This window comes from Odontesthes bonariensis, chromosome 23, assembly GCF_027942865.1.
Source record: "Odontesthes bonariensis isolate fOdoBon6 chromosome 23, fOdoBon6.hap1, whole genome shotgun sequence".
Lineage (NCBI taxonomy): Eukaryota > Metazoa > Chordata > Actinopteri > Atheriniformes > Atherinopsidae > Odontesthes > Odontesthes bonariensis.
Window position 1 is genome coordinate 15,907,212 of NC_134528.1, and position 22,254 is coordinate 15,929,465.

General features: G+C 38.6%; 1 protein-coding gene across 1 annotated transcript in view; it reads left to right on the forward strand.

Annotated features, from left to right (window-relative positions):
• The window catches only part of nrg3b (neuregulin 3b), a 218,378-nt gene extending 197,515 nt beyond the window's left edge, over positions 1–20,863 (forward strand). The window contains exons 5-9 of the mRNA XM_075457485.1: positions 1,157–1,259; positions 3,916–4,042; positions 9,897–10,006; positions 16,351–16,533; positions 19,629–20,863. Coding sequence (XP_075313600.1) covers positions 1,157–1,259; positions 3,916–4,042; positions 9,897–10,006; positions 16,351–16,533; positions 19,629–20,379 — 1,274 coding nt within the window. The 3' untranslated portion in view covers positions 20,380–20,863. The remainder of the gene's footprint in view (positions 1–1,156; positions 1,260–3,915; positions 4,043–9,896; positions 10,007–16,350; positions 16,534–19,628) is intronic.
• The last annotated feature ends 1,391 nt before the right edge of the window (positions 20,864–22,254 follow it).

Here is a 22,254-nt window from a genome sequence, read left to right on the forward strand (position 1 = left end):
GATATGTTCAGATGTTATCTTTATCTTTTGCCAGAAGCACTATTAAAAAGGTCTTTACAGTTTAAGCTCAGTTACACTGTACTATCTCTTAAGTGTGCAGCACTGATGTCATAGAGAGGAAGAATATAGAAAAAGAAGGTATAAAACCGGTGCTCGGTTGCACCCCAGTGTTAGCTATAAATATAGAAAGTGCTCAAACAGTTTCTAGTTTAGGAAGATGATACACCTGGGCCGCTAAGCGCAGATGTAGAAGACCTCCCAGGACAGTTCTCTATGGACAATATCAGAATCCACAGACAGGCTTCCAAAGGTCATGACATGTTTTCTGCACTTTTTCCTGCAGCTGTTGGGGTGGGTAAATCAGACACAGGAGGATTTATTGTTTTTGAGTTGCAGGGTAAAGCCACAGGAGGTTGTGTTGAAGGTCATGAATTCTAGTGGACACAGAAGTCTCTCTGACTCTCAAAATGATCAATAGATGAGTGGTACAGCAAGATGTAGGTTATAGATTTTGTACAAAAACTCCAAAGTCAGTAGAATCACAAGAGCTTTTGATAAGGCAGTGCATGCACCCCCTTCAACCATGCAGCATGTGGTGTGGTATAAAACGCAGCACCAAAATCCAGCTGCTCTGTCACACAGATATCTGCTGGGATCAACTGCTATTTGTGACCTTACGCTTCTGCTGCTGATGTGCAGAAGTTTGACAAGAAGCTCCAGGAGCATTCATTTGCTACTAATTCCCTGTCACCATCAGTCTCAGAATGCTCAAACACACAAACCGCGCACTCCCATACATGCTTAGTGTTGCCCCTGCAGAGTAGACAGTTCATCGGTGTTGCCTGCTGGGTTTGTCTGAACGAAATGATTATCCCACTTCAGTTAGCACATGTCACTGAGAGCTGCCTGTGTCTGTCATGTCCCCTTCAAATGTTCAAACACTGACATTTACTGGCAGCAACACTGGTTGCTTTATGTTAATCCAGATTGTGGATAAATATCTGTGTGTGGTTTTATGTGCATGCCAGTCCACAGTTTGTGTGTTTGGTGTGCTGATTCAAATTGCACCGTGTCATCTTTGCACAATCACAGCTGCAGTCCACATCCTATGGCACATAGAAATTAATTGTCCTGAATTGTATTCTCTCCTCCGCAGAGAGTGGTGACACCTACCAGAGGCAGGTGCTGTCCATCTTCAGCATTGCCTCAGGGATCTGTCTCCTTGGAGTGGCATGTATGGCTCTCTACCGCCGCAACAAGTAAGTGATGCCAGTCAGAACCACATTAGTAGAGTAAGCCCCTGGCTGTGCAGAAAAAGCATTTCACAATCATGGAATGGAGCCCAATGAAAGCACGACTCAAATCCACAATGTTTTAGCAAGGCATCAAATCTATATTGTGTGCGATACATTTGGGACAGATACTCGTGTAAGATTTATTGGTAAATTTTTAGCAAGCAGGTGTATCATGAGTACTGGACACAAAACGAAATACACAGATACCGCACAAGCTATGGTACGTATGTGTGAACATGTGTTTGACCAAATAAGAGGGCACCAGGCAGCACAAAAGCCACCAAAGTGAATAATTTCTTTGCAGGTAAGAAAGTAATGAAGACAAGAAAAAGTAATAAGAATAAACTTCAGTAGTACTGAAGTTCAGTAGCTGCCTGTGTTTTCAGTAATACTTCAGTAATACTGAAGTTTATTCTCTTCTTCAGTAAAGGTACACATTTAATTTACACCAGTACTTGAGAGCACCAGTACTCTACCAACAAAGGTTGGTAGAGTTCCTTTCTTGATATGATCTGAAGGCCTTGCAGTGGAGCAGCAAAAAGATACAAGATCTTCGCGTACATATTTAAAGATCAAATGAGTTCACATCAAAGCCAAATGAATTACTCCACATGTGGTTATAAAATGCGGTCATACACAGGACAAAGATGCCGAAGACTACACATCAATATAGAGCTGATACTGATATATAGAATAATTTGCTGATAATCATGCATTTAATAATTATGTGGACTTTATCATGTGTTATGTTATACAGTATGATGCATGAGCTCGTTTACTTACTTCAGACATAGAGTAATTATGATGTGTTTTACTCCTTCTACTGTCACATACTTTGTTTTTAAGTGTTGTGATTTGATTGTTTTATTTTCTAAGCATAGGTCCTTGCACTCGTCCCTCCAAGCCAGTTGCAATTATTTAGTCGTTTGTTTTCATATTCAGAGAGAAGATCAAAGACAGATTTTTATAGGTTTTTGAGAACACGCAGCTGGAACATTTCAAATGAAGAGCAAAAACTGGACTCAAGCCACCAGATTCATTTACTCATTTGATCTTGATTTAAACTCTAAGAACAGAACGGGATGGGGGCTTGCAAGGCAATATACCCAAGTAAGGAAAAAACTGAAGATGTAGACCAATGAAAAACTTGGATCAGAAAAGTTGGAAAAACAGTGAAATACAGATTTATAAGGAATAATTGAAGCAATTAAAAGATAAAGCGAGTGGATCAGCTTAAACCAGCTTAAACAGGAACAACTGTATTTCAATTAGACAAAAATAAGATCTCAAATTGCCCAGATTATTAAATGGAATCGAAGTATTTTCAGGTTGTAGGTGCACAACTGGATTTTAAGCGCAGTGAAAACAAATGGCAATTCTAATGTAATTAAATAATTTGAGTTTGTTTGATGCATTAAACAAATGACTAAAGCCCCAGTGTCTGTGGCGCCTTATAGAGCCACCTATGGCCACCTAAACCAAGTGTTATAACTATTGCTGGTGATCATTCTTAGCATAGAATAATAAGCATCACAAAAAGGTTTTACTAAATGGATCAATTAACATTTACCCTGCATTGTCAATGAAAAACTTTCAGATTATTGCAACAATTTTTCCCTCTAGTTTCTCTCACAAAACATTATCCAGATTCTGGTTTCCTTGTGAAAAAAAGCTTCTTTTTTCTTTTTTCTTTTCCTACCATTTTATGACATAGGCATGTAACGGATGTTTCACGGTACACTGGCTTGATTAAATTTTCCCTTGTGCCAGACATCCTCTCTCTTAATGCTATACTTGTCCCCTTTCTGAACACTTTACCACCATCAAACCTTCAGCTGCAGATCTGGAAAACAAAATGCCTGAATGTGTGTTGCATATGGATTGGTGTTCACATTTGTTACTTTGACCTTTTAAAATGCTTTTAGATTTACAGCATTTGACGAATACTGTCACAACTTTTAGTTTCAAAAAGCTCAAACTGTCAAAAGATTTTTTTTATTCAACCAAGTGGCATGATAGCATGATCTCATGGCGTATAAATAGCACATTGCTTCAGGCACATTTCCGTGTCATTTCACAGCATTAAATGACTTGAAATTGAAAATTGAAAAAAGCAATACCAGTAAAACACAACACAACTTTCACTCTCTCCTGAAAGCATTATTTGCTTCTTCAAGTTATTTCTTATTTATTTTTCTGTCTACAATGAAAAGCTATGAGGCAGAATTCAGCCATGAACAGGCAACTGAAGTTTGTGTCAGGATTAAAGTGCAACAAGTCAATAAGAGTGTATGATCTCCATGCTGTCAAGTGTGTTTAAAAATATAATCAAAAGACTCATAGGACTGAAAACTGCCATCAAAGACTGTTTTCACTAGAGGGGAAGGAATACTGACCCGAATAAATGCAGCAAGACATTTAGCAATGAACTCTGCAACAATGTTTTTTGTTCTATTTCTTATTTTGATTGTCAGGTTTTCCTGCTTCTTGGAAGCATTTTGTTTGATTAATTGCTGGCTGTGTTGTCAACAAACCCTTAATTCTTGTGCATTATCTCTTAAGTTTAGTCGTAACCTTGCAATCATTCTAATTTCCTATGCGCACATGCTCTGCTCCACAGGAAGCACCGAGAAAAACTTCAGGCTCATTTCTCTGATACCCGCAGCTTGAGAGACTGCAGCGTCAACGGCTCTGGCCTCGTGTCAAAATCCACTCTCAGGCTCCAGTACAGCCTTCATCTCCAAAAGGTAAGTCCTTTGCTATGATTGATTTTATTTTCAGCCACATATTAGTCATCATTGTCTCCATTTCATCTTCACATAAACAATACTTTATATATACAATACAGAACTCAAAGTGCTTGACGGGATGATCTCTGATGTATGTCCTAATAATCTCTCTACTGACTGAAGTCTTTTGTTCACACTTATATCTGACATAAGATGAGAGGCATGGGGAATAATAGTTTAAAATAATGCACCATGCATTATACAGGGAAAATCTGCTTGTCATGTTAAGTGACAGATTCCTGTGACAAACTGCAGTTTGTCACTTAGAATTTATAATCATTTTGGTATGAAGGATACAGAATTTGCCATGCAAGCACAGCAGCAAAGTGAAAGTCAAAACTGTGTTCTCTACGTGCATGCACATGATATATTAGGTGTTTCAATTTTCAATTTGCAGCAGAGATAAGAATATGAGGCAGAATCAAGGCATTTAAAAAGCAAAAAATTGTGAGCCTCTGTTCCGAAACTAAAATGAAGGGAAACAATTTTGTATGAAAAAGTGTTGATTGATGAACAATCACAGCACCAAGACATTTCGAAAGGAAGCACAATGAATAAAAGGATCTACCCCTCATGATAAGAAAATATATATAAAAAATACAAACTCTTGGTTGAATAGAAACAATTTGGAGGGTGCTGGCGTGAAAGAAAAAGTGGCCTAAATGAAGTACTAGTCGTCAGTGCCAGCAGAGGCTGACACTGCAGAGGAGTGAGCTGACCTCCAAAGCACGTGGAGGATGCGGATGGCACTGATAAGGCTGTTGTCTCCACAGAAAGGTAATTGCACTTTAATGCACACTTGCAAAGGTCTCATCAAATAACTGCAATCGCTCCCCATAATGCATTAGCACTTCCCTAAATGCACCCCCTTTCTTTATTCATTATTGTCTGCAGCATCTTTCTTCACTAAGATGTCTTTTTTTTTTATTTGTCTTTGACTTGGCTCAGCAGGCCGGTTTCTCTCTTTATGTTTAGATGCTTTAGCTATCATTACTTTCCCATCATTCATCTGTGCTACAGTGCACCTACTCCTACATTGCAGATAGGAAATTCCCAGCTGAAATAAATCTTTCACATCCTCTACAATTTGCAGGACTCTCATTTAGATTTTTATGGGAAACGGTGGTGTACTGATTACAAAGATGACAAGAGTTATTTTTTCTTCCAGGCGTATGCCCATTTGATAATCAACAATCTTTTTCTGCACGCAGATGTTTTTCTTGAAAGGAATTCCTCATTCAAACTCATTCTTGTTCTGTCATTTCTGTGTTTAGATCGAGACTCCTTAATAATTCAACAGTGTCTAGTGTCACCAGCTGAAACAAGCACTCCTCAAGCTAGCCCCACCCACTGAACTGCTGGTAGCACAGCCTGAAAGCTTTTTGAGGCTGTCATTTGAAATTATGGCTCAAAGCAGTTGACAACTAAGATGAGGGCACAGCATTTGATGTAAATGTTTAAGTTAAGTTGTGTGCTTTGAAAGGAACCAGAACATTGCACCTCAGAGAAAAGCTAGTGTGTTGTCTGTTCAGCATATTAGAGCCCAGTCCGACGCATTTCAGTCAAATGAGGACCCATAGCCCAAGAGTAAGCCATTATATAAGCAACAAGACTGTGAGACTGGAGTGACAGAAATACATCAGGACTCAGTATGTTGCTAAGCCCCGTGTCCAACCACAAAATGCTTTTACTGCTGGACACAGGAAGCAAGCCAAGTGGGGAAGGCAGGACAAAAAAAAAAAAAAAGACAATAATAACACAACAACACAAAAACACAAGCTATTATAGAACTTTGTGAGGGAAGCTTAAGGTGGGATGTGAAAGATCACTAGCTATAAGTACGCAGGAGGGGGCATGAGCTGAGCTGAATAGACCAAGGAAAGATTAAGAAGAGAAAGACATTTTTCCACAGATCTGACACAGCGACCCCAGACCACTGCTTCTTGCATCCCACTCCCACATCTTGAAACTATCCAGGGAGAGAACATGGGCTGTGGGTGGTGCAGTCCTACAAGTTCTGCATTTGCAAGTTACATGGACAAATGAAAAGTACTCTACAAGGAAGAGCAGATGGTTCCGAAAGAGGCTCAAAACATTTTGGTGTATGCTGTATAACTCAGCATCAGAACACAAGGGTTTTCTGTGTATGCTGTGCAGGCAGGGAGGTGGGGATGAGGCCAATGAGCTAGAAACAAAAGCCTGGCTCTGTCAAGGCAGGTGTGGAGGGAAGGATAAAAATGAAAGTCCATTTTGGTCATTGTCTTCCATTTCAGCTCTACAGGAAAATGATGCACTGCTCCATTTTTCTTTTATGTCCCCAAAATTATGTCAGCTGCAGTTTTTCACGAACATATTTTCTCTCAAGTTGTGTTGTGTCACAATCCAGACACTTACATAGACCTGACTATAGTAGAAGGAAGTTGCTACACCCTGTGTGAATTCTTGAAATAGGCACTTGGGCATCAGCATTGCATTTATAAAAGGGTCATTCCAACCTGACCCAACTAACCCTCCAGCTTTACATCACGGCTTTGATTTGACAAAAAATCTCGTGAAAATATCCAGGGGATATTGCAAAATCTCAATGATAATTTCCACAACTTTGCACTTTATTGGAACCAAATTTGCATTCTGTAATCGAATGCAGAGGTTGCTAGATATAGCTTTGATGTTGAAAAAAGATTTTATTTTTTAAAAAATGTTTTTAAAGGCATTTCTATTTTACCATAAGGGATCATTTTGAAATAATAATTTCTGAAAATGCTACATTTTTGGCTGAAATATACTCTCAGTGGATCTATTTACTTTGGTGTAGTCATAATTTTCTGTCTTCATGTGATGGATGCTGACCAGCCACTGTAAATATTTCTGTCTCAATTCCATATGTTTAATTATTGAGGTATATCTAATAAAAGTTTTTGAGGGTGATTGGGTTAGGAAACACTTGGTGTAATGCAATCTAGTGCACCACCACCAACAATAATCTCAAAAGTAAGTATAAGGTAGAATGGTAACCTTTTTCCCAACGTTATCAAAAACGGGAAAGTAATCTATGCCAGAGCTTTTGTGTTTGGTTGCATCATATCTCACAACTGTGACTTCAACAAAGTGGCCATATCTACAATCAACTGTGACATTTTGCCATAAAAGGTTAAACAGAATTTTTAGTTAGCATCTAAGGTATTTTTTCTGCTTTAATTTTTAACAAGTGAACATTCTTTGTTCGGGTAGAAAATGGTTTCTTGTTAATAATTTAGTTTCTATTAAAAAAAAAAAGCAAATGATGAGGCTTTCACAGAAAAATGAATAATACAATGTTAGTCTTAGGGGCAAATTTAAGTGAAAAAGGATTTGAAGAAGAACTTTAGGATTGTGGAAGTTCCAGTGAAAGTCTAGGATGTTTTGACTTTTATCACTGTTTTTAGCTTTTTAGAAGTCTTTTTGTGATACATTTTTTTTTTATGAACTGGGGAGGTTACATAGTTTTTCTTTGAATCATTCAGTACCATATCTCTTTACAGCCCTTGACCTAGCCCAACATATCTGCAGATTGTGTGTTTTTTTCCTCTTTAATTTCAGACACCTGTAAATATTTACTCATCAGGAAATACTTTTCTGCATATTTTCCCTCAATCTGTTATTTTGAGTGAAACTAAACATGTGAATTAGACACTTCTGATGTGAAAAATATGCTATTCAATTACTCTTTTCAAATACTTTCAAAGTAAAACAAATCCACAGAGAAATAGAAATGTAAATGGACTTAAACACATTGTGTCAACATTTGTGGTCATAAAAAAGAGGGTATGAAACCGTGTGACACAGCACTGGAGGAAACGGGCAACATACTTTTCCCATCAGCTCGAAGCACAAGAGTTGCAAATTAACTGGCCGGGATTCCCAGGAGGGAGAGAACTTACTTTTCTAGGGGACCTTCCTGACAAAGTAAAAGATGAGTAAAATAAAAATGACCTGTCTACCATTATTCTACAAAGTGGCTGAGTCACCACCAGGAGGGAGCATAATGTATGAATACTTCATGGGGATAAACAAAGGTATGAGCCCGAGAATAGAGCCTGGTGATCCAAGTTCTGCAGAAATATTACTTCAGAATATTTTAGCTTTAGTGTGCTACAGGGCCATGTTGTTTTATAACAAAGAAAAAAATCAAGCTGCTCTAAAATCGTAGCTTCTCAAACACAATGTCCTGTTCCTCCTCAAAGAAAGCACCAATTCTGGTTTAGCAAAGTGATTTAAACACATGCAGCACATTTATTCATTTTCATTTATCAGTTTTCATCACATCGGTTTTAGTAGATTTTTCTTTTTGTCAAAATAAAACGTCAGCAAAAGATTGAAATAAAAGGGTAATGGATGAAGATAGCTAAACTTTCATGTCAACCGCAAAGAATTAACCAGTGTCAGAGTGAACAGGAAATTTAAGAATTATTATAAAATATTATACACTGGTTTAACAGAGTTTTTGTATCAACTGAGGGTGTGATAAAAGTGTCTGGGGATCTCCATGATTAGCTAAAGAGCAAACCAGTTCAGCTCCGATCTGAATAATACTTCAAACTCTGTCCATGTGCATATCAAGGCATAACTCTAAAATAACTATTTAACATTTTGATAACAGGTCATTGAGGGAGCTAAGTTTTATGCTCAATTTTAGCCATAAACTAGATATTGGGGTGGTTTGTGCCGCTGGCTTTGTCTTTGGTGAAGAATAGACAAATATCCTATTATGCACAGTTCACAACCTGTGAATTGATAGTAGTCCAAGGAGGATTATGGCTGCTCTGAATGCATAGGTTTCCTTTACTCCTTATTACGTTGGTGATCGTCAACATGCTGATGGATTTCACAGGCTCCTGTATTTTTTCCTTTGTCTTCCCCTTCAAATGAATCCACATTGCGTCTCTTATCAAAGGCTCTCACAAGTGGCATAAAAAAAGGCTAAAGCAAGATAGGAGGGAACAAGTGTAATGGGTTACGCCATGCAGGTCTGCCTTTGTCTGCCACAAGCTATTTATTTTATCCCCCTGACATAGGTATCACCCTGCAGGAAAGTTTGCTGTAGCAATTGTCTCAGAAAGTGAGACATTTTCCACCTGCAGGGAATATGAGAGGGAGGCCAAAATGATACTATTTTCCTGCACGACTAGTGAACAGCAGTAGCAGCTCCCTCTGGGAGTCAGTGGTGTAAGGGGGAAAAGAGGCTTATCAGAAATGAGAGCCCTGAACAAGCTCTAAGTCTTATGTCTTATGCGGCTGCTTTTAATGGCAGACAATCAGACAGAGAGACAGGAAGTACTGTAACTGGAATAACAAAATTATCTCAACACTTGGTGTTTCACTGGGGGCTTCTTCGGGCACTTGTGGCCACTCTGCCAGAGCTCTGACTGTGGCCTGTTGTAAGATAATGCTGTTAATTTTGATAAGAATAAAGCAAAAGAATGGAAGGGCGGGTATTTTTTTAGGAAGCCATTAATGTAATCTTGTGCTGGATTAATTCTTGAGTGTAGCAGGAATGCTGTGAGGGCCAAAATTTAGTTTATTCATGGAGCGTCACCTTCTAATCTACAGTTTAAAATGTGAATTGTAATTAAAGACACTCTGTCTGAGAGAGGGAGGATACATCAGCAAGAGAACATCCCCAACCTCACTAGGGATTGCTACTAAGCCACATGGAGAATTATCAAAATTATGTATTATAATCTGAGCTTATTCGCAGTGTTGACATTCTGAAGCCATTTTGACTTTGTTTTATCCCTTACTGTGTTTGCACTACTTTTCTTTATTTCTGCAGGGTTGCAGCTCTCATGGATCATCTCTTAAGGGCGGCAATGTGACACCAGGCACATCCACTGTACCTCCGCCTATTCTCAGCAAAGCACTGTCTAAAGGGAAGCGCTTCAGGTGAAAATATGACATACTCTTATTTCCAGCCTTGTTTCATATCTTTCTCAGCCCATATCAAGATATAAAAGGCAGCCGAGTGAGAAATTTAATCAGCCTGCAATATGATATATTAAACAGGCTTCCAAATAATAAACAGATCGTTTGTTAAAAAAAAAAATAGTCTGAAGGATTTATGGGGATTATAAATGGGAGCAGCTAGGTTAATATATTTCTTAGATACATTTCCAAAATTATGAGCAGTGTGCCTGCCGGGTTATCCATAATTGTAATCAAGTATTTTCATGGAGATTCAATGGTTCAGCTTGTTAGATTGAATAGACATCCGAGTTTGTGCAAATGGCTTAGAATATAGGCAATTTTATTTACATTGCATTCCAGTAAACTTACATGTAAAATTACATGTTTTCTGAGGCAGATTATGAAAATGACAAGTTGCACTCGGATAGGAAAGGACACAAGGAAGCAGAGCCATCCTCTGTGGAGAAGTGAATTTGAGTGTGTGGAGTTACAAACACTGACTCAGCTAAATTTCCCCATGCCATCTTTCCAGTGGCATAGGATTTAACCAAATTAGCAGCACTTTGCTACAAGGGATCTCAGAGGGGGCTGAGCTTTTTATCCCAGCAGTCCGAATCAAATGCTGCCATTTCAAATCCTCAGAGGTACACGGGAATGTGGGTATGCAGTGCGCTACAATGGCCCTTTTCCTAATGTTTACAGAAAGGTTTAATTTGCTTTGATGATATGGATGCAGGCATGCTTTGACAGTTAATAACATTCAGCCACACAACGTATTAGAACTCTTTCACAATTTATTTTATTTGCCCTGGCACCCACAGTAATACACTATTTCAAAGAAGGATTAGACACCGTCAAATCACAGAAAATGATTGATAGCCACAAAATATCCACATATACTTGGTGTGACGGTATTAGAAGGAAATCTGGAGAGCAATGCTGTAGCTGTATTGTAAAAAGGCATACAATAGAGGTCAGGTTGTGCTTCCAGCATATTTATGTAAACCCCAATTATGTTGCAGGTTCACAGTATTTTGCTTTGAAGACAGAGAGTACAGAGATTGCAGTGATTAAAGGAAGCTATGTCTGGGGAGATGATGTAGATTGGGTGCATACAGAGAGTTTTTGCAGGTCTGGTAGACAACAGTGACAACTTTAATTGACCAGAGCTGAATCAGAGAGTAAAGTTTTTTTAAAGGTTGTTATGCGCGGTTGCATGAAACATTCCAGTGCCTCCCAGCTTTTTATTCTCCACAGTGTCCTGCAGGTGTCTCATGAAGGGCAGCTGACAGTCACTCATCTGTTAAGCTGCTTCTCAGAGCATGAGGAGGCATGGGAGGACTCCACTGTGATGGATGGTGTTGAAATGCTTTCAGCTATTGACCTGAAAGCTGGACCACATTGTGAGCTATGAGGAGAAATGCCCCATAAAAACATGTCAATGTGGCCCATCAATATTGCTGCAAATGTTTACCAGTGTGTCAGAGGCTTCATCTCTAGAGTCACCTTTTTAAATGCAGAGTGCATCTGTTGAACTGGGATTTTGCTGAAACAATGTAGATATCATTAAAACACTGGTAGGCTCTTCCTTGACCAACGAGAGTCCATATCCACACACAACCACAGCTCTGAGTAGAGCAGTACTTTCTGCTAAACACTAATGATACCAGTATGATCACAGTGATGTCGTCGTTATCTTGTAAAATGTTCACCATTTTCACCATCTTAATGTATCGGCATGCCAACTAGCAAAAGGGCAATTAAAGCTATTGGGAATAGTAGTTTTTTTTTAGGAATTTCGTAATAATCACCAAATATTCTATATATTCCCTCCTAGACTATCACCAAAGATATTAGAATTGAACAGGCATGAATGGCTGCACCAAATGTCAGTCCAATTTTAATTTTCAAAAAACTATCCAGCTCAGCTCACTGTGCTCTTCCTATTCTTGGGTATACTTCTTTGTTGCTTTGCCAGAAAAATCTGATGGAAATGTTATAATCACACAGCTAGAAGTCAATCATGTTTTCATTTTTGCTAAGCTGGAATTTAATTAATCATTACAATTAAACATTTCTTTCTCACGATTAGATCACAAGAAAAATTTAGTAAGAAAGCTAATCAATTACTTAAATGAAATCAGTGTGCTTCTGTTTTTTACATGCTGAGAAGGAAACCTAGTATCCACAGAGAACATCAGGAGCGCTACTCTGTGGGTGTATCCTGCTGGTTCTGTGGGGATGGGTGTTTAGCCGTTCATGTGACTCACTGTTTTTATCTCAGCTCGGGTCCTTTGTCACACGCTGTTCCCCTCAGTCTGCCATCCTCCTCCTGCTCCTCTCCAATATGTTCACTAAATGCATAAACAGAGAGAGAAACAGGTTAATTATGGCTTGGTTTCACATCACAGCCATACTTTGGAGGCTGTATGGTTGTGGTCAAATGCAGAAATAATAAGCTGCCATTTTGTTTTAAACCATTAACATTTCAACGTTCGATAATTATGGCAAATTATTCCACTTAAAGGGGAAGTTCGATCATTTTTTTTTTTTTAAACCTCGACCTTATTTCTGGCATAAAATATGTTCATCTACTCACTGATAACAGTTTGGTGATAGTCGACGTCCTTCAGAAGATATTTAAATCGCTCGAGATCTGCATATATCCATATAACGGGAGAGAACAGGGCATAGACAATACAGCCTCTAAATAAGGCATTATCTGTCTTTATTTCACCAACACTTTAAGCCGAATGAATGAATGAACGTGTACTATTGCACTGTTAGCTCATAGCTGCCGTGTTGTTGTTATCCGGGGCATTCGGGGGGCTTATAGGAAGCTTTCTGCACACGCGTCTAGTGGGATGACTTCATCGGCGCACCGCTGTACCACGTAATTTGTGCCAGAAATTAGGTCCAGGTTTAAAAAAACTGAAATTTTCCTTTAAACATGTTTACATTTTTCCAACTCTCGGTTAATCCTAATTACAAAATCAGCCTTATTATTCACAAGGTGTCCCAGTCCGCTATCTATTAGTAACTAGATACCCACTTCACTGTATTGTATGAATTGAAATTAGTTCAGTTTATGAACAAGCAAGAGCAATTCAAAGTTTGATTACTATTTAAACCAAAAGAATAAAAGATTTACCACTTCGTGCTTACACCAGAATCCATGCTGTGCTGCTTCCACAATGCCAAATTATTCAAGAGCCGGATTCAAGCTGTGACAGTGTCACTTATTTGTATTTACTGTCCCAAATCAACAATAAAATGTGTTAGGTGTTTTTTTTTTTCTGGGGCTGAGTTTAACCACAACAATCAAATGGCATTTAGAAAACAGAAGAAATGATAGAATGTGATAATCAGAGAATCCTCAATCTTTAAAATACATTCAAATTATTTCATCATTTTTCTAGCTTTCTATGTTATGGGTCCATATGCACTGTGGGAGCTGTGTGTTTTTTCAAACTTCTATTCACATTAGCTTGTAATACAGTGCAGTATAACTTTGATTCACATTTGATGTTTTTGGTTTACTGCTGCAGACAGGCAGGGATCCGCTTTGAAGTAGTCACCTACTGTGCTCAGAAAACAGGAAAAAAAACAGTGGGCCAAGAAAAGAGGGCTGCTGTTTGCATCATTTGAGAGCAGCAGGATATCGGTACATATGGGTCACTTTTGTGTTCATATACACAATTCAGCAAATGCATTTCAAATTTCACTTGAATGCTTTCGTGTTGCTTTACATGTATGGTCCTCTACATTATTATCCATATTGTTGAGCCATGCTGCTTTAAGGATTAAAATGTCACTCAGTTTCAAACTGAAATGTCTCAACAAACAGTACATGCATTTAATGACACTATGTACATTTCTCAAGAAGATGAAAAGCTTTTTCCTTGAGTCACCATGAAGCTGACATTTCTTGCTCTGTGTTAGATATTGCAGATTGTGCTGCAAATCTGAGTTCACTTAGAAGATTAATTTAATTACTGATGATCTTTTTAACTATTCACGTTACATCAGCAGGCCAAATGGATTTCTTAATGAGGGAAATATCCTCAAAATAAATGGGCACAATCTCTCTTGACTGTGATCTTTCTTTCTTTCTTTCTTCCTTCCTTTTTACAGCTAATCCTTGTGATGTTAGGACTGTCTGCGTAAGCCTGCTGATTTGCTGATGTCAGTGTTCATCAGTTGGACAAAAGAACACCGGAAAATCAGGATCCCTGTTAGAGAGTAGCAGGACCCACAGTCTGTGCAGACACTCATATAGTTACCAGATGCTCTGCCTTTTTATATAATGCAGCGAACACTGACATGAGCAGATGTGTGCACAAATTAGGGATTAAGATATGTACCCACTGAGCATTTTTTGGTAGGAAAGATGTTTAAAAGACATTTAAATGATCCATAAACACATTTAGCAAAAATTGGGGCACTTCAGTCACAGTCACTTCAAAGTAAACATTGAGTGGGTGTCTAGGCCTATTTTGAGACTATTATAAAGTTTGCATTCAGCTCAAACTTCAACAGGAGAGTTAATATGAATAGAACGTGCTGAACTCCCATAGCCACATAATAATGCAGAGCACCGTCACAATATCCTATTGCTGATATGGGCAACATATTGTCTGTGGAGTTGTCAAAGCTATAACTTCGAAATCAAGGTAAATTATTACATTCATGTATAGTTGCTTGCTTTACAATATCCCAGAGGCCTCTTCTTAGCAGCCCGCAGCCGATATAGTTTAGTATTTCGAATATTTTATATGAAACACTAAATATGCTCAGATGACGTTTTCCTGGAGACCACATTTCATCCACTGGTGAAATATGAGTTTGGAATATGATCTCCACAATAACCAGTAATGACTCTCTCTCAGCATGCAACTTGCACAAAGTGATTGTCTGTTTTCAAAATGTTGATGTAATTATTGCATTTTTGGCATCTTAAAATTTGATGGCATCAATTCACATGTCCAGACTGCAAAACTGAAAAATGTTCAAACACAGCTCATCATTGAAATTCCAATAGGTGTTTTCAAGGATTTTAGCATGACATAACAGCTATTTGTGTTATATGTAAATTAAGCGAAAAGGACTAAACTCCTAATAGTGATTTAAATATAGCCAGAGTTATACATGTCTAGATGTAATGTTAATATCATATCTAGTGCTTCTTGGATAACAATTACCAATGGCAAAAGCAAAATCCCTGAAATAGTAATTTATAAAATTGGAATGTGCTAAAATCTACTGTAATTAGATTTGATCAAAAATCCCACTATTAGATTCAAGTAAAAAATACGCATTCCTCGACAAGAGCTAATTTGCATTGAAAGCATGTATTTCTGTGTTTAAGTTGATTACATTAATACAGCCCTTTGATGAAATTGCATCAAAAATTATATAAGTAAGTATGTATTAATCACCTAATGCACTTGTAACAGAGAAGCATGGGCACAGTTATTGCACATACTTACATAACCAGAAAAAATTGAGGAAAAAACATTATTCCTGTGCTATTAATATCCAAGAAAGACAGAGCATCAACATATTTTCTTACAGCCATTGTGAATGCCTACTGACATGGCTTACTAGGGCTCTCAATAAAATGAGCCCTTCTTCCGCTATGAAAATGTTCGACATGAAAAAGTCTATCTACAGCAACTGGAAGCTACATGTGCTTGTTTTGTGTCCTATTAAATAAAACTCCCTGCTTTAGCAGGTACACATGAATGAGAATTCATAGGGAGGGCGTGTTTATCTCAAATTAAAATTTGCAAAACACAAAACAAATATTCCCAAATTTACATAAAAGAAAATGAAAAGCATGTAAGCTTTGAAAATGTAACCCGAAATAATAATTAATTATCGAATTACATGACTATTTTGCTGTAAGCACAAAAAAAGCCACTGGCATAGTCCTGCTCTTTCTCTCCTCCCTTTGATTTAGCCGTGACAAATTATTTAATTCTTATGTAAAATGTGTGGCTCACTGATGAACTGTTATTCTTTTTGCATGTATCTGATACCACCGTCTCGTGCTTAGAGTTGAGTAACAAGGTAGTTTAGGCACAGAGTCAATTAGATGTGGACAGTTTTTGTTTTGGTTGTTGTTTTTGTTTTCTTGCTCAAACCTCAAACCCAAAGGTCAGTTCAGTCCCATCCATTTTACATCAATAAACACAGATGAGATAAAAATTTGATATGGCAAAGGAATTAGTGATCGCTGTTCGAATTGAGAGAGCTTTTGCAAAATGGCATGTACAGCTGGTGATTTTAACTCACTTCATTTGTTTGCCTTCTGGTCACAGGAGTAGCTCCCTCTCACTCAGTCCAGCCCTACAGCGGAGAGAGCCCACCCACTTCAGGACCCCACCCATTTCCAGAGGGCGACACAAAATATCAACAAATCTCATCGATGGTTCCCGAGTGTCCGGCCATGTCTACAAACACTTGCAAGAGGATGAGTCAACGGACATGGAGTCCATAAGAAGGTATTTCTGTCTCTTTGTTAGTTTTGTCATGTTTTCTTTGATCCTGGAAGAAGAAATTCTCATAGTCTCTGCCCACTCAAAGGTCAGCGAGTCAGATAGTCGGCTCAGTGACACAGACCTCGGGACTATCTGAGGTTAATTTCTGGTGGCAGAGGGCTGATTTTTGAAGAAATGAGTTTATCACTGAAATACTCTCAGTTCAAATCCATGAACTACCCTATGAAATCTGATCCAGGGAAATAAATGAGATGTGCAGTGCCCTCATTCAGCTGGGACTGCCACAATTAATTTGGAGGACACACTTGATCCCAACTGTTCAACAGTATCACGATGCTTAGGAAGATACGAGTGTGTGTCTTTCTACATTTGCCAGTGGGCTGCTCGTGTGAAAGAAAATTAGCTTTATCTGAGTGTTTCAACAGGGTTAGGAATACAAGCAGCTCTACCAGAGCTAATTACCAATGGATGCACAGGTTTACTTTTAATTTCAAACTGTGCGTCATGGTTTGAGTTTGGCTAATGCTCAAGCATTTTGTTGCAGCTTCATGGTTTACGTGTCAAGTAGATTTACATGCTGAGTATAAAGACGTATTGGATGATTGTGTGGAACAAAACTACACGTTAGTGGATTAATGTGCGGTGTCTTTTCGGAGGAAGGGCAGCAGGTTGCCCTGCTTGATGGCCATCAAATGTTAAGCAGAGCAACTGGCTGTTTCAGATGGCATTTAAAAACAAAGGGAACTTTTTTTTGCAGAGCCCCCTCGTACTAGTTTACCATCTGGAGACATAAAACACATTTTAAGAGTAGAGTCTGATCATCCTCACTGGAAAGTGTTCAAAAGAAGTGAAATCTCTGACACATTTGTCATCAATGAGGCCACTTTTGTCTAGTGTCCTCAAGAAGGGAAGGGATTATTTGAATCCACGTCAGTGCAACCTTTCCTTTCAGATTCTAAGAGAGGTAAGAATGATAGTTGCATAACAGCTGCCAAATCTGGGAAATATTCATCTTGCACCGGTCCTTGAGGTGCATGCTTTCTAATGTTAACCAGTACATTGTATCAAGCAGCTCCACTGGCATATCTTCTTAAATATAGTCGCACTGGAAACATAAAATTATTTCAGGTTTTATTTACAAAAACAGACAAGAGCATCTTTAAGTCTAAGTAACTCTCCTGTTTAGCATATGACTTGGAAACAACCTAATTTGATGTCAGTATGTGCAACTTGAGCGATGGCACTGTTAACAGAAACGTCTGTCATTAAAGCAGCAGTGTCCCCTGTGCATTCCCCACACTTTAAAGAGCCTCACAATGTTCCTATTAGCATTCCATCCTGACTGGGGATTCCAGTGACTTGTAAGATATACTCTGCAAGCTGCCAAACTCTTAATGTGACCTATTTCCATAATTTACATTTTTAAACAAAGCTCCATGGAGCTTTTTTTCAAATGGTTTTGCAGGGAAAGATCCTCCAGGAGCAGTTTGCCTCTTAACACCAATTCACAGATGCGCACGTGTACACCCACACCAACACACTCGTAAAGTATAACAAACAAACTAATAAAGTAACTAACGAAGATTCTTTTTCAAAATCACAAAGGAAACATCTGTTTGCTATAGCAATTATATCTTACACCCATTTTTTAAGTATTCTGGAGAAGATCTGAAATAAGAAGGCTGCTCATCATCTTTGAAATAAGATTTCCTTTTTAAAGTTAAACTATTTAGGTCTCATTAGCTGTTGATAATGTCCTTCCAGATTCATCACTCAAATGCGGCTCACGCTGGCCTTCAGGAGGCTGAAATGACCTATTTCTCGACTTACAAGCCACACAACACCAAGCTTCCAGCCCCCTCTTTCTCCTCCTCCTCCTCCTCCTCCTCCTGCTGCCCCCACATCTCCCGTGTTGCCATGGATACACCCTCTCATCTCTGGAAATGAGAAACGGGAGGTGGAACGAAGAGTGAGAGAACGAGGAAAGGGAAAGTGAGGACAGAAGGGAAACTGGGCAGATATGATGAGAGCGCAAAGAAGTAAAGATGGAGGCAGAGTGAGCCGCGGTGAAAAAGTGTTAACCAAAAAAAATATATGAATTGATAGCAGCAAACAAACATGAAAAAAATCCTCCATTTTTCATATAACGTGACAACAAATCCCAGCTGTCAGTTTTATTATCCTGTGTCAACGTTTGCCATTCGCAGAGAGGGACAGAATTGAAGGCAAATTTGCCATGGTAGTTATTTTTATATATGTTCAGATCAACCAGATTTACATCCAGCTTGTATTTGCCCTCTAATATGAAGAAAGAGTGAGGAAGTAATTCAATTATTTAAACTTGGTTATGCTACAAACAGCCTCTGAAGGCTGACAATAACACTGGCTGCATCCTAAGGCTGTGTGCCACAGTAACAATATTAACTCTTGTGCACAAATATTCTCCAAATGTACAAACTTACCCACTTGGCTCTTGTTAAGTTTCTTCCTATATTGTATTATTTTCAAAATTAACACAGCACTTTCAAACTTTTATTCACCTGGGTTACCTTTGCAGGAAGTATTATTGAAATGCACCTGCTGACACCAACATACATGCTTGTATTCAGCCTAAATCTTACATCATAAGTCTTTCAGATAAAGTGGGCTCTTTATGACAATGTAATGAGACTTATTTCCTCAAATAGAATTAGATGCTGTGTAAAACTGCATGTACAACATGTCCACATATCTGCACAGGCCAGGGTCAGGAATCCAACTGCGGTGTTTAAGATCAAAAAGATAAAAAAGACCAGGCAGTCAAGAGAGAAGGCATTCCTCAGTGAAACATTTATACAGCACAGGCTGCTCATGCTAAAGATTATAAATAATTATTCAAAGATTATGAAAGAACAAAACCTAAATAATAATTATTATGTCGGTGAAATATGTCTTTTGTATAACTGGAATAAAACCATAAAAGCATGAGATATGCATCTCTATCTGCATTCTTTTTTATTCCATCTAGGAAATGAGTGCATCGGACAAAGAGGTTGTGACATAAATGACTCGTTCTCTAATTCTCAAAGTGTCATTTCTTTTCTCTCTTCTGGCTAAAGGTGTGATTCTGCCAGTGGAAGAATTGGTGCCCTCCTCACGAAGACCTCTCTTTCTCACTTTACTGCCAGAAAAGGATGGATGGAGGTCCCTTGCACCCATCTAGATAAAGCAACAACTTTCCTTCCACCTTCCCTGCGCACCCGCTCTGTGCCCATCATCCCATCACTCCAAGCATGTGACCCTGAGGCGGAGCGTGCTAACACAGGTGACCAAAACCAAGCAGGGCTCCTCAAGTGGCACCCTGCACTGGCAGGGAAGATGGGACCGCCAGCTACCAATGCTCCATCTCAGCCTGAGACTATTATGTTGACGACCAGCATTTTGCCCAGCAACATTAGCCCCCCTGCCGTCACTTGTGCACTACTGGGATCGGAGAAGAACCTCAGCTCTACACAGGCGCCCTGCTCCATTGAATTTAATGCAGAATTTTCGCAGGATTTAAAACTGAAACACCTCTCCACCCCCAAGAAAATGTCTGGATCTCACAGCGAGATCCATCACCGCGGCAAAAACACTCTTGAGGCTGAGACTGTGCAGGAGTCAGAGGGAGAGAGTGTCCAATATTCAACCAGAATACTGCACACAGGCAGTGGGACCAGAGGTCTGAAGGCAGCTGGCCAAAGGGAAGTCGAGGGACAGTGCCAAGGTCAGACATCTCTCGTGAACGGAGGGGCAAACTGCTTGCTGGCCACCAAAGGACCCAGCTGCAGAGGTACTGGAAACACTTATGCAAAGCCCTCTGCAAGCTGATTGGATTAACTCTGTAAAGCTTCAAAGACACCGTTTCCAATAACTGTATACCTTTGCTGGTGGCTCAGGATGGTTAGCAGGTGGGACCATCTGTGTGGCCACATGGACCAATAACAGATGGCCATTGATTTTAAGAACACGGACAGATTGAACTGCTGCAGAAAAAAAGAATTTGACACAAAATACATTCAATCACTGAAAAAGAGACAAACAAACACACATTGTGAATAAATGTGACTCAATAAGGAAAACAAAAGCGTGACATGAGTGGGAGCCTGACTTAAACAGTGTGTTGAAAAAAATGCCACTATTTAAAGGGAGCTTCTACTTAGAAACCAAAATAGTGTGTCATCTCTATGTTGTTTCTCTATTGTAAAGAAATGAAATTATATATGTCATATAATATATGTCATATAGACGTATATATATTTGACATAAAATTGTGACAAAATAAAGATTAAGACTACAGTGTTAACAAAGAGCATTGCTCATTTCAGTCCATTTTATTGCATGGTTTTGATGATATGTTTTTTTTCTTTTTGCAAAATCTCTTTGATGAAAAATGAATATATATACATATGGATAGATGAACACAAAACATGTTCAAATTTCATAGAAAATTAAACGTGCCAAGGTGAGAGCAATCTACGTTTCAGCTGCATTTCCATGGTGACACTTGCAGCTTGCACTGCAAAATTTCTCTGCAAAGTTTTCTACAAGCATCCAACAACCAAGATAGAAAATGAGCAAGGGATATTGGTCAAAGGTTTTGCCGGAAGGACAACTGTGTGTGTGTGAAGGAAAACAATGTCTGAGATGTGAATGGTTGTAAAGTTTCACAGAAGCATATATTCACTGAACGCAGATTTAAACCATTTGTTCCTTATTTCCCATGATAAACATTATAATGTATCCATAAGCTACAAATGCAAAATAAGACCTTCTTTACTGTGTTGAAACATGACAATAGCCATGAGGTTTGTGGATGGAAATGAAGCACAGCAGCAAACAAGCTGAATGCAATTCTTTATTCATGCCTCATTTTCTTCACATTCAGTGTATCTCACTTTCCCCCCTTTCAGGTTTGCAATGACTGCTGGCAACACAGGTCATACAGGACTTACAAATGGCTATTATTGAGATTTCTTCATCACTTCTTTGCTGAATAAATTTGTCTTCAGTCTGTAAGAAGGTTTTTGTGAAGAATGAAATTAACTTCATTTATCCCCGAGGGGAAATATAGCCAAGGCAGCTGCAAAGCAAAGATAAATATACCGTAAATATAGAATATTTTGCATTTTAAACACATACACTGACTTCTGGCGAGAAAACACCACACTTTTTGCTAAATTTTCGAATGCTTCAAATGCTAAACCTTAATAAATAAATGGAGAACATAATGAATTCTGATATTTCAATACATATCATTAAAGTGTCAACTCAAACCAAGAGCCCATGGGCTCACGGTAGCTATGCCCATTACTAAGAAAGCCATTCCACTGCATCCCTTTCCATTCACATGTATTCATTCATTATGTATTTATGATGAAGATCCACAAATATACCTCAGTGTCAGTTCCTGGTGGTAATATAATGTACGCAAGTTTGAACAGGGCGCTAATGTGGGATCAACAGAACTATTCAAAGGAATGACTATTTTGTACACATTATTGAGTTGGAGGTCAAATGTAGATTTTCAAAGCACAGAGGGAAAAAAATTGAATGTAGATGGTCCTACATTAAATCAGAAGACCTTATTTTAAAAAAAATTATATATTCTTATATATATACACATTCATGAATCTATTAATCAGCAGAAGATTTGAACAGATTTCAAAATCCAAAGCACAGAGGCCTCCTGTCTACTCTTTTGTT